The 14,357-nt window shown below is 51.8% G+C and overlaps 1 protein-coding gene and 1 long non-coding RNA gene across 4 annotated transcripts in view; one reads left to right on the top strand and one right to left on the bottom strand.

Moving 5' to 3' along the window:
* Positions 1 to 1,399: 1,399 nt before the first annotated feature.
* On the bottom strand, positions 1,400 to 6,296 carry LOC129493613 (uncharacterized). 2 transcript variants are annotated; one of them, XR_008661172.1, is made up of 5 exons: positions 6,103 to 6,296; positions 4,848 to 5,089; positions 3,485 to 3,517; positions 2,952 to 3,209; positions 1,400 to 1,742 (listed from the first exon to the last, which is right to left on the bottom strand). It is a non-coding gene; the product is annotated as an uncharacterized LOC129493613 (long non-coding RNA). The 2 variants fall into 2 exon arrangements; XR_008661171.1 differs by lacking the exon at positions 1,400 to 1,742 and having other exon boundaries at positions 2,094 to 3,209.
* A 204-nt stretch (positions 6,297 to 6,500) lies between these two features.
* TWIST2 (twist family bHLH transcription factor 2) overlaps positions 6,501 to 14,357 on the top strand; it is a 50,189-nt gene continuing 42,332 nt past the window's right edge. Inside the window, exon 1 of one of the 2 annotated variants that reach the window (XM_055300396.1) lies at positions 6,501 to 6,989. In XM_055300396.1, the coding sequence (XP_055156371.1) occupies positions 6,655 to 6,989 (335 nt within the window). In that variant the 5' untranslated portion in view covers positions 6,501 to 6,654. Of the gene's footprint in view, positions 7,173 to 14,357 lie in introns of both variants that reach the window. The other variant, XM_055300395.1, reaches the window with a different exon arrangement.

The following is a 14,357-nucleotide window of genomic DNA, read 5'->3' as shown; positions in this document are numbered from 1 at the left end:
CATAGAGGGAAGCAGAGCTGAAGGATGGAGAAGGAGAAAAGAGACACAACAGCATGGAAACTCCAGGATCCAGCTAAGCCTGAAGAAAGCCTGAGCCTGACCTTCCTAAGTAGCGAACCAACAGATTCATTTTTTTTGTTAAGCACATGTAGGGTATATTTTCGTCACCTGCAACCACAACCAAGAAAGTGCTGGCCACCGATCCCTGAGATCCCAGCCACAGAGATGTCCCCACTGCAGGGACACCATTGCATTTCACCCTAGTAGGCATTGACACACTTTCATCTCTTTGCCTGAATGCTCTTCTCTCTCTTCTGATGGTAGATTTGCTCTGTCTTTGCTGCTGTCTTTCCCAGCACCCCACACCCCCTGGTCTCTGTCCCCAGGCTTCTTTGAAGTCTGGTTCATACTTTTCTATATCCTGCAAGTGGCTGCACCCTGGAGTAGCTGTTTACGGGGCTCCTACTCCCTGCCACTTCTCAGCATCATACTAAACACACAGTGATTATTAATTAAAAGGCTCTTTGTTAGTAATCTCCTGTCTTCGATTATCTTCTCCCCACAGGGCACAGCGGGGTGGGGTGTGTGTTCTCACGGGGGTGTAACCAGAGTATGCGGTGAGGAGAGACGTCCACCAAGAGTCCCACCTCTTTGTCCCCATCCGTCAACAGCACCTGCTGGGCTCCGTCTGAAAGTGTGAAGTTTGAAGAGGAGTGGCTGGGGATGGGATGGGGTGGGGCGGGGAGGAGAGGAGAGGGCACAAGATGTGAACGACAAATTTGAAGATTAAAAACAAACAGGGCGGGACAGCAAGAGTTTTTTCTATTTGAGCCAACTATTCAAATTATATTAAACAACGGAAATGAGGTTTCCATTTGGGTAACCAGGACTTGCATTTATGGGTTGCATTTCTTGCAAGGGGCTCAGGGGGTAGAAAGCATGCCTTCCTGATTCATGAATTAAAGTGAAGCTAAATGAAATCCAGCAACTGTGGATGATAACCTTGCAATCCCCACAGCTGCAGGGCCTCTGGTGGAGGAGGATGGGGAGGCAGGCTTGTGGGGGACCCAGCCCCACTGGGCACATGAGTGCTTGTCAGGAGAACAGAAACAGGAGAGAGGAGCTAGCTTTCACAGCCTTGGTTCCTGGGTCTCTAGGTGGGGTTTCACCCCCGACCCCAGCCTGCTGTGGGCCACTGGGTCTCCTCCCCTGAGGGATCATCAGGGAACAGATGCCCACCAGAGGCACAAAGACGGAGGGAGACACAGGCCAACACGGGCACTGAGCCCCTCCGGAGCCCTGCAAGGTGTGCAGCAAGGGAGCCCAGTGGCCTCCTGCTCTCTGCACTTGCATTCAGCTTCTAAACAATGATATCCAGCAATTTCCAACTGACGATGTCGGCTTGCACATACACGTTTATTTCTGCTCTCTCCCTTGAATCCATCTACAAGATGAAGGTGCAGAAGAGGCAAAAACCCAGGTCTCAGAGGAAACAGGAGAGGAGTCCACTGCAGGCATGCTTGGGCAGGTGGAAGGAGGCTGGAGGAGCGGCGTCCCACTCTGTGGAAGGTGGAGGCCCGGACGCCAGAGCCCAGGTCAGGGCACGGCCCGGACAGCAAGCTGGCTGACCCCATGCAGAAGTATCCCTACCTCTCAGCCAACGTCAAGAGCCGATGCATCTGGACGCTGGATGGCTCAGTGGGTGACCGTCTGCCTCCGGCTCAGGGCGTGGTCCTGGGGTCCTGGGATCGAGTCCCACATCAGGCTCCCTGCAGGGAGCCTGCTTCTCCCTCTGCCTGTGTCTCTGCCTCTCTCTGTGTGTCTCTCATGGGTAAATACATAAAACCTTTTTTTTTTAAAAAAAAAAAGCACATGCATGGTCTGGATCCCCTCCCCCATCCCAAAGATGCCAGGTGCGAGCCTCCCCACCCACACCTCCGACTCCGAAGGCAGGATGTTATCTTGGAGAATTCGAGCCAGAGCCCAGTTCAGATGAGGGTGCCCAGCAGTGGAGAGGAGAGGAGAGGAGAGGAGAGGAGAGGAGAGGAGAGGAGAGGAGAGGAGAGGAGAGGAGAGGAGAGGAGATGGGAAGGCCTATACTGAAAACAGGGAGAATGTGTGGACATCCACATCCTGCATGGTGAGAGCTCCTCCTAGGCCTCTTCCCCACCCTGGGTGCTGGGACCCTGGAGGGGAAAGTCTACGCTCCAGGTCAGGAGGTAGAAGAATTCTTCTCCGGAGATAGTTCCAGTCACAAAGAAAACACTGGCAAATAGTGGGGATCCAGTATTGCCCTGTCCCAGGGCAGACAGTCCATGAGCCCGTGCGCTGTGTGGGGAGGAGCTGCGAGCGGCCCGAGTGACGGGGTGGAGTGAGCCCGAGCCCCAGGACGGGGCGTCAGAGCAGTGGCAGGGCACTCTCACTGCCAGGCTGGACAGCCTTCCAGAATACGGTAAGGACAGGCCTTTACAAAAAGTGAAACGAGCCCTTTTGGGGTTCTGAGAACAGGAGAGTCAGGTCTGATTGCATCCGCATGGCACCATTTAACTTGTCCAAGTAGTACGTGCTGGATTTCCTGGGACTGGCTGCCAAGTCCAGAGGCTGGTGATTTGGTAGGAATCCCTCATGTTAGTTAGCACGGATGAGGTTTGCAAAATGGTGATGTAATCCCACCATTCCGCCCTCATTTATTATCTGGAGTACATCTGCGGAGCAAGACATTTCCTCAACTCTTCTGTTACTTTGAAGTATAATTTGGTAAGAAAGGCTGGTTATGTGCTTGACTCTTTCCCTTTACTTACCAATTTTCAGAATCATGACTCAACTTCCCATCATCAGCCTAAGATGACCAGGAAATTTTTTTTTATTTGATTAACATTATAAACTCATGGATTTTTTTTAACCCTCTGATGTGTCTCCATTGTTGTAGTTTTGCTCTGAATGATGCTTACCTTGCACCATCTTTGGCCTGTGGAGGCATTTTTCGGTGCACTCCTGGGTCCTGCCATGGCTCAGCAGCCACTGGCCGCTTCCTCGCTTTCCAGCACAGCGAGATAGATGCTTCAGGCTTATCTTGCACAGGTTTTCCCCAGATCTGAAGTCAGCCCTTTCTTCCAGGAGAGAACACAGCTTGAACACTGGTGGTGCTCCTTGCCACTGGATCCATCCAAGTTTCTAGGTCTTTCCAGGGGTCAGGGCCAGGAAATGCACTGTTTAAGAGAAAATACATCACGAGTTGATACTGATACTTCCAACAAGTTTCGAACGACACAGTCATGCCTAATTCTTTTCATTTCATATTTGTATCTCTTTTCTTTCAGGATAGAAATTTTGATTTCTCAAAACTGAAACATAATAACTGACTTGCCTTAGCTCACAGTTTCAGAATGACAATAGCAATATTGTTACTAGAAACATACATTTTTTGCAGTTCCTCCCGCCACCCTTGCAGTGGATCCCCCCAGGGTCGAATGACAGTGTTTACCGTTTTCAATGATTCCTGGGTGCTGTGGAAGCCCTGAGGGGAAAAAAATTAGGTACGTTGTCTCATTTTGCTTTTGACTGTTAGGGTTTTTTTTTTTTTCCATTTTGATTCAGTTTTCTAAGTAACTTTGTAAAATATTTCTATGATTCTGAAGCCAAATCTATAAAACAAAGTTTATGCAGAAGAGCCTGGCTTGCATCGCAGACCCCTGCACCCTGTTCTCTCTCTCCCATTCTATATGCCATGGTTGCTCTTCTCACTCTTGTTTTTACCGAAATTTGGTATATATTCAAAGTCAAAAGAATCATAATAGGAGTTTGTGGCAAGGACAACTTTGATTTGACCTTAAAGGCATCAAAGTGTGTCAAAGGCCAATGTCAGTCCACATTACAAGTGAATGTTTGTGATGTCAAGAAGCTGCACACCCTGAGGACAGCCCTGGCGTGCACCTTCTAGACCCCAGTCTGGAGGCGGGGTCTCAGGCAGGGTTCCTTTGCAGAGAACAGCCCACACCGGCTGCTCCACTCAGGAAGCAACTTATCAGAGGACATGATAAAATTGCTGGGAGCTGAGCAAACAGGCTCCGGGCAGAGCTCACGTCCAGATCATACAACAGCACTGGAGCTGCTGCCTCGCTGCACCAGGAAAACAGTGGTTCCAGAACCATCCTGGGGTGGCGGAGCTGCTGCCACTGCACGGCCGCTCCTGCTGTGCTTACTCCTGAAAACTGATGCTCATGCCCTAACTCCAGACATCCAGAGACCACACACTGTGCTGCCGAGCAAAACCAAACACATCCACCTCTGGACTTAAAAGGGCAGGGCAGGGTGGATGGCCCTCTTTCCCCTACACATCCCAGGAGAGCACTCTTACAGACCAGGGCTGCCACGGTCTGAAAAGGGTCATCTTGGCTTTCCCTGCCCTGCAGTGCTGGAGGGAACAGAAGAACGATGGGCAGGACAGTGGGCACCCACCCACCCACCCACCCGATGCACGGGGAGGAGCTGTTTTGGTAACATTAGATGTGCAATAGTAGAACCGTTACTATGAAGACTTGTCCTATGCCTTCCTGAGCATTTTTTCTGACTGGTGGTGTGTGTGGGTGTGTGTGTGGGGGGGATTTTAAGGGGATTTTTTTTTTAAAGGCGACTCTTGCCTGTATGTGATGTGTGGCTTGGACATTAGATTTCAGCCTTTTGTCGGTATGCCTCTACCCTGCCAGTGTTATTGCTGTAATTTAGGCAAATGACTGGTTTTCAGATCCGACTTCCAGAAATTGTTCTGCTGCCCATCATCAGCAGGGAAGACAGAGATGGGGGCGTGGAGCAAAGCGGGGGTGGGGTGGGGGGGCCAGGATCTGCACCTCCTTAAATGCCCTCCAGCCTCCGGGAGCAAGTCTATCAACCGCATTCATTTAAGCTGGGCCCAGACGCAAGCTGAGCGACACACGGAGTTGGTGAAAGAGCAGGGGCGCACGGTCCAAGGCGCGGTGCGGAGGGCGCAGGCCCGTCGGGCGCGGGCAGCCCAGGGAAGGCTGTGCCCCAGGCCGGGAAGCAGGCTTCCCTCGCCGTCTCCATCATCCTTCCATACGTGCATTTTCGAAGTCTGGAGAAGGATACAGAAAGCCAGATAAACCGCGAGCCTTCTCGAGCAGGGGCGGGTGTTGCTGGGCGCGGGGACCCCCCCAGGACCCTGAGTCTAGGATCCCGAAGCCCGCGGCGGGTTCGGATCTGCGGCCGGCGCTGTTCCGCGGCCACCTCCGCCGGAGGGCCTCCCGGTGCCCGGCTCACAGCCCGGGAAGGTCCCCGGGAGCGGCCGGGCTCCGACGCGGTGGCCGCGGAGGCCGAGCGCTCCCGGCCCGGAGTTCAACTTCAATAAAAGGGTCCAGCCCGCCCTTGATCACGCGGCTTGCCTGACAGCCCGGCTCAGGCCCGGGCCTAATTGAGCCCGGGTCACCTGGGAATAGGTTCAAAGGCATCAAAGCCGTAAACCACCTCCAGGCCCCGAGCCAGAGCGGCCTGGCGAACAAAGAGCCCCCCCCCCCGCCCCCAACCACTTCAAACGCGCCCGCGCTCGGCGTCCAGATGGCGCGGGGCCGGGGTCCGCGGTGTCGCCCCCCGCCCAGGCCAGGCCCCGCGCTCCAGCCGCCCCGGGCCCTCCGTGCAGCTCCCCGCCTGCCCTCCGGGCCCTGCCGAGGCGCGAAGCCGCGGGGCGCGCCAGCCGGGGACCCCGCACCAGGCACCGCAGGCAGGGCCAACAGGTGGGCGCCGCGGGCCCCTGCGCTCCCGCAGAGGCTCGCTGTGCGCTCACGTTTGAAAGCGCTCGGAAGGAGGGTCTGCAAAGGGCGTCGGGGCTGGGGATCCTCGGAAAGCTGCGGTGAAAGACGACCCCCAAGACAAAGCCCGGGCAGAGGCTTCGCGTGGGCACGGGTCCCCGCGCGCGTGCGTGGGCAGCGGCGTCTCGGGGGTCTGGGCGCCGCGGTCTGGGCGCGGGGACCCCCGCCCACGCACATCCTCCTCCCCGGACTGAGTGTTCGGGCCCCGGCGCTGACTCGCGGCGCTCGCGGGGGGCTGGGGTGCCACCGAGGAGCACCCCGGGGGTCCCCGCCTCGTGCTCACCTCCGGGGAGCGCATCGAGGGTCGGACTGCGCCCCCGCGCCCCCGCGCCCCCGCGCCCCGGGGAGCTCCTGCAGCCCCGGCGGGGCCCGAGCTCCACGTTGCGGAGCAGACAAAGCGGGTCCGCGGTGCCCGCGCCCCGGGCGGCCGGAGAGCGGCCGGAGCTCCCGGCGGGGGCGCGGGCGGCGCGCAGGGGCCCGGCCTCCGGGGTGCCCGCCGCGGCCGGAGCCGAAGGGGGAGGCAAAACTGAAAGTGCCGCGCCGGGGGGCGGGGGCGGCCGGCGGAGGCCCCAGAGCTCGCCCAGCCCCCGGCCGCCGCGGCCAATCAGCGCGCCGCCCTCGCTCCTGACAACTATTTAGCAACCCAGCCCGGCTAGAGTTTCCAAAAAAGTTAGAATAACTTCCTCTGGCGGAGACCTCGGTTTTGCACTAGCCGGCCCTGAAACCGGAGCCTCGCGGGCAGCCCGGGGAGCGTGTGCTCGGCGGCCGCGGGCTTGGCCAGCGGCGCGCGCTCGGCGCCCGGCGCCCCCAGCCCCAAGCGCGCCGGGCGGGCGCCATGGAGGAGGGCTCCAGCTCGCCCGTGTCCCCCGTGGACAGCCTGGGCACCAGCGAGGAGGAGCTCGAGAGGCAGCCCAAGCGCTTCGGCCGGAAGCGGCGCTACAGCAAGAAGTCGAGCGAAGATGGCAGCCCGACCCCGGGCAAGCGCGGCAAGAAGGGCAGCCCGAGCGCGCAGTCCTTCGAGGAGCTGCAGAGCCAGCGCATCCTGGCCAACGTGCGCGAGCGCCAGCGCACCCAGTCGCTCAACGAGGCCTTCGCGGCGCTGCGCAAGATCATCCCCACGCTGCCCTCGGACAAGCTCAGCAAGATCCAGACGCTCAAGCTGGCCGCCAGGTACATAGACTTCCTCTACCAGGTCCTGCAGAGCGACGAGATGGACAATAAGATGACCAGCTGCAGCTACGTGGCCCACGAGCGCCTCAGCTACGCCTTCTCCGTCTGGCGCATGGAGGGCGCGTGGTCCATGTCCGCCTCCCACTAGCGCCGCGCCGCCCACGTCCGGACCCGCGCGCCCGGGTAGGTGCTGCGCGCGCGCGCCCCGCGCCCTCGGCAGCCGCGGGGGCAGGCGGGCGGCCCGGCCGCGCATCCCTCCTCGCGGGTGGGGTCGGGTGGGCTGGGGGGCCGCGGCGGCGGGGTGCGCTCTGGCTCGCAGCCGCGGGGCGGGGGGCGGGGGGGAGCGCCCGCGTCCCGGGGGGGCCCCGTCGGGGCCTTCTGCAAGCTTCCCTGCCCGGGGGTGCCAGTCGGGAGCGGGGGCGACGGGTGACAGCGTCCTTCGCATCCTCGCCGCTGCTGCGGGCGCCTGTGGGTGCCGTCGGGCGGGGGGGCATCGCCGGGGCCGCCCGCAGGGGCAGAGGGAGGGGAGGCCGCTGTCCCCCGCGTCCCCGCTGCCGGGCGGGCCTGGCTGCGGCCGTGCGCTCCTCCCGGGGAGCCGCGGAGCGCGTGCGGACGCTCGGTGTGCGCCGACGGCTGCCGCAGGGCGTCCAGGCCGGCGCTCCCGGGGCCGAGCGGGCCGGGTGGGCGCAGAGGAGCGGGCCGGCGGCCAGGTGTGTGCTGGGGAGGGCGCGCGCGGCGGGGTGCGGGGGACACTGCCCTGCGCGGGGGGCTCCGGGGCGCGCCCGGGTGGGCCGTGCGCCGGGAGCGCGGCAGCCGGAGCGCCTGGGCCGGGGCTCGAACCGCGCTGCCCGCAGGCAGGGGGGCCGATCCGGGGCTGCGAGCCGCTGGCTCGGCCTGGACCCCGGAGGGTCTGGGAGGGTGCGAGGGGTCCAGGCTGGGAAACAGGTTTGCGGGAGCGGAGGCGGTGCGGGCGGCCCTGCGCGGGACCAGGCGAGGGGCTCGGGCTGCCGAGGGCATTTGGAAAGTCGGGTGCGCTCTGGGAGAGCGCTCAGGGCGCCCTGCGCCCGCTCCCTTCCACCAGACACCTTGGAGGGCCCTTCAGACCAACTCTCACCCCGGAGGCGCCGTCCTTTCCAGAAGGCTCTGCGAGGCTGGTGGGCATCTCCCTTCCAAGGGCTCTCCAGGGCAACGCCAGATGTGTCGGGGGGGAGGGGGTAGAAATCCTTACTACTTCGTATGCTCTAGTTTCTCGCTCATCTTGCAATGTTTTTATAAGTCTCTACTTCACACAGAAGGAATTTAGATTAATCCAGAGCGTGCCCCCGCCCGTTCTCCCAAACATATCTATTTCTATTTCTTTTTCTTTTTTTTTAATGTGGTTCTCTAGTATCTGCAAATGTTTTTGCTGTGGTCGCACAAGGCACATCTAGCGCAGGTGAATTTTGTTTTTAAAGTTTTTATTTCTGTGCCACTGAAAATTCTTTTGACGGAATTGCCCCCCCCCCCCGTAAGATAATGATCGTTTTAAAGGTTTCTTTCTTTTTTTTTTAAGAAAGAATTTTTTAGCAGAGAATAACTTATGGGAATCTCCTCCTATCTTTGTCAAAAACAGATGGAAAGTATCTCAATCACATATTTCTCTAGGAAAGAAAGTTTGGATTGGCTGAGTAGTAAAATGCTACAGGGGGATAATACACTAATTCTGGGTTTTGCTGCCTAAATTATGAGCTTCCATTAGTTAATTCCATTTACCCTTTATACCATCCATAGTTTACAGGACATCTGAAGTAAGGACAAACAGATGAGGAATGTCATCTTTGTAAAGCATACATGTATAGCTTTGTTTAACAAAAATGTCAACAGAATTATCATTAAGACTTCCCTGCAGAAAATTATTTGAAAACAAATACCAGGAGATAGTACCTTAATGTAAAATTTAGTAGGATCATTTAAAAATCATTTTTAAATAACCACATTCCTCAAACTTAGAGAGTCAGAGCTCACACTTAAAGATCATATAAAAATAAAAGGCAATAATACTTTATTAATGTGTTGAGAATTTGGGGGGAAAGTCCTTAAAATATAACAGATAACATATTCAGCTGGAGAACGAATGATCTATTTGGGGGTCTAATTATTTTTATTTTTATATACTTGAATATAACTAATTCCAGTAAGCCAGTTTCTTTAGGTAGGTTGGTAACCACTCTCTACAAGAAGAGAAGGGAAATGTGGACATTTTTGATACACCAATAATTCTGGACACGTCTTGTTTTTACTTACCAGGCACGTTGGGCAAACATTTTTGTATTTTTTTTTAATCACATCAGTCTCTGTGAATATAAATACAATCTTGATTGGTCTGATTTCCTGAAAATGTCACTAAATGGCATTTGTTATTTACTCGTAATATTTTAAAGAAGGGCTAGTTATACGTACCAGCAAAGAATTTCTAGACCTTTCAGTAAATTGCGTGTGATTTTAATGTCTTAATATGAGGAGTTTTCACATATATGACAAAAGCTGCTTCCAGACCAACAGCAGCAACCGTAAAAAGCCTAAATTGTCCCTTGATATAAAGAGAAGCACAGGAAATGGTGGAGTTCGGCTGGTGCTAATATTTAGCCTGACTTTCTTCTTTGGCCTGTTCTTTAAACACACACGTACACAATAAATCAGGTGTCGTTGGGCAGTAAGCTGGGTTCATCTAATTGGGGAAAAAATATCAAAATAAGTTTTTAGTATTCTCATTAAGTGCCTCAGCTTTAGGAACAGGGTCAGGGGCACCTGGTTGGGAGGAAGGTGACGATTATCAGACATTTTTCCTATTCTCTGCTTTGTTGTTAAAGAAAACAAATCTTCCCTAACTCCTGCAATATGCACAGATTTTTTTTTAGTAGGTTACTGTACTCAACAAACTACTTTTTTTTTTTTTTATCCTCTGAGAACTTTATTACTTTGGAGAAAGGAGTATGATCCTCTCACCCTCTAAAAAGTGGGTAAGCCTGTTCCTGAACGTTTACTTCTTGGAGGTATTTGTTAACTTGCTGTATTTGGAATGCTAGCTGGTCTCAAAAGCAAACTAATTCTCCATGAAGAACGCACATGCAGAATCCCAGGAGCGATTTTGATTGATCAGAAGACGTGGAATGAAAGTCTGAGCTACCTGAAATGCGAGTATTGCTTTGTTATAAAATACCCGTCAATGAGATCCAGTATAGGGAGCTGATCCCCGTGATGTGGGTATTTTCTTTAAGTGTCTGTGGTTATTCTTTCAACCTTGCATGAAGACGTCTTGCTACGCATCTGGCCAGCGTGGGGGCTGGAGGGATGGGACTTTGAGAGTGGCTGTTTGAGGTCATTTGAAATATAGTACTTTATTGAGGTTTTCTGAAAACTGTACTATTTTCAGGCAAGTCTTGAGCCTGAAAGAATTGAGTTTCCATCATCTTTGCTTCACTGTATTCTGGATGGACGGCACAGACGCCAGATTCCTCTTGCCTGGCAAAAAAAGACCATAAAGTAAACTCTTTCTGAGCAGAGCACTATAACTCATAACTTTAGTTTAAATCTGGGCTTTAAAAAAAACAAATATTTTAATAAGCCAATTTTAAAGGCTGAACTTTTATGACAGTTTTTAAGCTTAGTATTTATATTAATCTATTCTCACTGGTGTCTTTAAAAACTCTGTGAATTCGTGCTGGAATGTCTGTTTATGTTTGTGTCTTTTCCTGGGAAAGGATAAATGTGCTGCAAAAAGCAAACCAAATACAAAGCTCTCCACCAGCAAAGAGTTCACGAATGAGGCAATAAAACTCAAAGAAGAGGTGAATAAGTTACTGTAGCCAAGAAGCAGCCATAAAGGAGAAGTAGAATCTAAGGGACATGGACAGGATGCATTCACAAGAAAAGCCAAGATGGAGTAGTAAAAGCAGGGACTGTTTAAAAAGACACTCTGCAGGGTCACCTGAGTCTACACGTGTGACAAGATTGTAGAGAATGAAATACACGCGCGCGCGCACACACACACACACACACACACACACACGAGTGCATGTAAGACTGGTGAAGTCTCAGGACTTCTGGAGATCACATCAGTGTCACTTTTCCGGTTGTGGCCTCGCATCAGAGTTTTGCAAGATGTTACCATTGGGAGAAACTGAGTAAAGAGTGCAAGATACTCCCTGTTATTTCTTACAACTTCATGTGAACCTACAGTTTTGTCAAAATAAAAAGGAAAGATATTCCACAAGAATTTAAAATCTTTTCTGTATTCAAACAAGCAAATTATGTAAGGTATTATTATGCCTCATGCAGGAGTAATCAACCAAAAATGTGGTTTAAACCCAAATCCACCTTTTTCGCCTGATGTCATTTGCATGTTGTCCTTCTTTTCAAAATGCGAGGCATCTCAAAATATTTCCACTATATAATTAAGGATGGCTCCTTCTTATTCTGAATCCCAGAAATCTGAGAGGAGAATTACCAATTAATACATTTTTTCCCCTATACTAAGAAACGAAATATTTTTCAAAGAAATTTCAAAACCGACTGAACATTAGCTTTTCAGATACTAAGTCGACCCTGACATGCACACACAATTCTGAAGCCCACGGTTTGAAAACAATCATTCACCAAGAGGTTTAGAGATGAAAGTTTTAGTATTTAGAGTCATACATGCACCTCGAGGTGAGAGAGAGAGAGAGAGAGAGAGAGAGAGAGAGAGAGAGAGAGAACAAACCCTAAATTCAGTCACGGTTATTTTAAAGTAATATTTGTTTGTCCTGGGAACATATTTTGTGTTTGGTTCAGTAGTAGACCTTTGAATGCAATTTAGCTATATTAAATGTGCCTTAATTTAATGTTTGTTTTGGAATGTGATACAGTGATATTAACGATGTGATTTTCGTGCTGATGCAAACTAGGTCACAATGGGATTTGTCTCCAGTGATTACTAATGGTGGTCATGCTCAAGGAGAATTGAGTCAGGAACTGGAAAAGCCTGAATCAATTCCAACATGAGAGAAATTTTTAGTAGCTAATTGAAAATAGAGTCATTTTTGAACCCAAACGGTGTTATTTTACATGCTTCTAACGTCTGTATTGTTTTTGTACATCTCGATTGTTCGGAATAACATGAGCCTGTGATTATGTGTAAGAAATCGGTGGCTGAGAGTGCTCAGGGCATGGGGTCTGTGGAGTCTGTTGCTTAGCACCCACGTCCCATCCCCAAACGCTTTCCTCTGTCCCTTGACCAGGGGAAGGTGTAGATGACCCCAGCTTCTCATGACAGCCTCTGTAGAACTGTAACTTGACTTCTTAAGGCCTAAGATTGCTACCTTTAAAATTGGCACATGCCAATCTGGTTCTGCAGATCAGAATTTCCCCCATCAGTTAAATGAAGGATAGCCCAAAGAGCTTTCAGTTCTCTAATTCATCTATTCTGGAAAATACTTTTTCTTTTTAGCTCACATCCAGCCTTTTAAAAAAAAAAAAAAGTCATTTGCACCTTTTGGGGGAGGATTGCAAATTTAGTCATGTTGTCTGACATTAGATTCATATTTCCCACTGTTTAATTTTGACAGAGAGAGTTCACATTTGTTTTTCGGAATGTATAGATTTGGTACGTGACTGACAGGAGAGGTTTGGGCAGAAACCTTGATTTTAATTAACCCTTTGATGGTGACCAAACACCAAATCCCAACCCCATAGCTGAGGTTTGTGGTGTGGTCACAGCCAGAGCCTTTGCAGAGCGCCAGGCGGAGCCACTCAGCACAGGACAACCTAGGGCAGGTTTTCAGCTTTTTGCTTCAAGAGGGGAGGAATAGGGTTCCTTTATCTCACTTCCACTTGGAGGGAAAAAAAATGACCACACTTTTTGTTGTTAATGCTGTTTTTTCTACTGCCGTACAAATAAAATGCCACACCGACTTCTCTGTTAAAGTCTCTGAGTTTGTCCCTCTTCTTAAGAGATTCAGGGGATTTTTTTTCTTTTTTCTTTTTCTTTTTTCTTTTTTTCTTTTTGCCTGCTTCAGCGGCAAGTGGGGCTCCAGGAGGGACAGCTTGTAAAATAAACAAACTCCCTAAAAGAAAACACAGGCCAATAGTTTATAGTCTCTGACTCTATCTACTGCCATGGTGGCTTTCTTTGTGTGTTCTACTTTGATTTAACATTCTGGAAGTCAAAATGCAAGCAGGCAGCGTCTTCCTTCAATCAAGAGCTCTAGAAATAAAGATTGAGTTGCTATTTCCTTTCCTTAATCTCAGTTCTTAAAGCAGATTTGGCTTGCAGGGAGCGCGGAGGGATCAGAAGTCAGAAGCCATTTGCCTTGTTTGGCTTTTTGGACCTCGAGGTGCAAAGTGCCTGTTAGCTAGAGAGGCCTGGCCCGGTGGAGGGATGGAAGGCAAGCCGGCCTTCGGGCTTAGCCAGATCCCCACTGACTTCCAGAAAGCTGTGCGAACTTAAAATCCAGCTCTTCACGAGAGTGCCTTGATAAATATGTAGTGAGGTGCGTCTCCTTTCTTTGGGAAATGCCTGAATTATTGCAAATTGGAACGGAAAGAAGGGAGGGAGAGGCATGATTTTCCTGGAGACCTGTCCCTTTCATGTGATTGAGTTCCACAGATGAGCAACGTCTCCACTGAAGATTGATTTCCCCAAATTTAAACCATTCCAAGTTGCGTACTACGTATATATCGGTTCCTAAGTAATTAAAACCGACGTTCCTCTCTTTCATGGTGTCTGTGTGCCTGGGTGGGAGCCCGAGAGAGAAAGAGCTGATCCTTTGCACGTTTTTTTTTTTTTTTGTCCTGCCCAGTGAGCATTTCTTCTGCAGCCATGCCCCCTGCCACCCACTCCTGCAGCCCACACTCCCTGTCGTATTCTTTAAGAACTCATCTGTGTTATTATTACCATTAGCCGAAGCCCATGACAGTTTTCATATTATAATCAGTAAGGAAGGATGAACAAAGAGCCTGTCCTTCCAGGAATAGCACCATCACGCCCAGGGGATGAACACAGCATCTCAGGGTTCTCCAAGTTGAGTGGTTCCAAGTGTTCGGGAAGCTCAGTGAGGCTCAGTGAACGATGTACACCCAGGCCCCCTGCCCCCCACCTCTGTGCTGGGTGACTCCCTCTCCTTAATTGCCCCCGTTACTACTTTCTAAGAAAGTTGTTGCACTGATACTAGAACAGAAGTGTCCCAAACAGATGTCTGCGCCCTAGGAAATCTGGTGGGTCCTGTTTCTGTTGGTTTCTCTTGTGCAACAAGGAGCGGTCTCATCCACCTATAGCTGCCGGGGGACCGGGTGGTGACCCCCCCGGGCGCGTCCACACGGGGGTTCTGTGGCGTCTTCATAGGCTGGGGC

Source organism: Nyctereutes procyonoides, unplaced genomic scaffold (genome assembly GCF_905146905.1).
Source record: "Nyctereutes procyonoides isolate TBG_1078 unplaced genomic scaffold, NYPRO_anot_genome, whole genome shotgun sequence".
NCBI lineage: Eukaryota > Metazoa > Chordata > Mammalia > Carnivora > Canidae > Nyctereutes > Nyctereutes procyonoides.
Note: the sequence above shows the minus strand (reverse complement) of the source record. Positions and strands in the feature narration are given on the sequence as shown.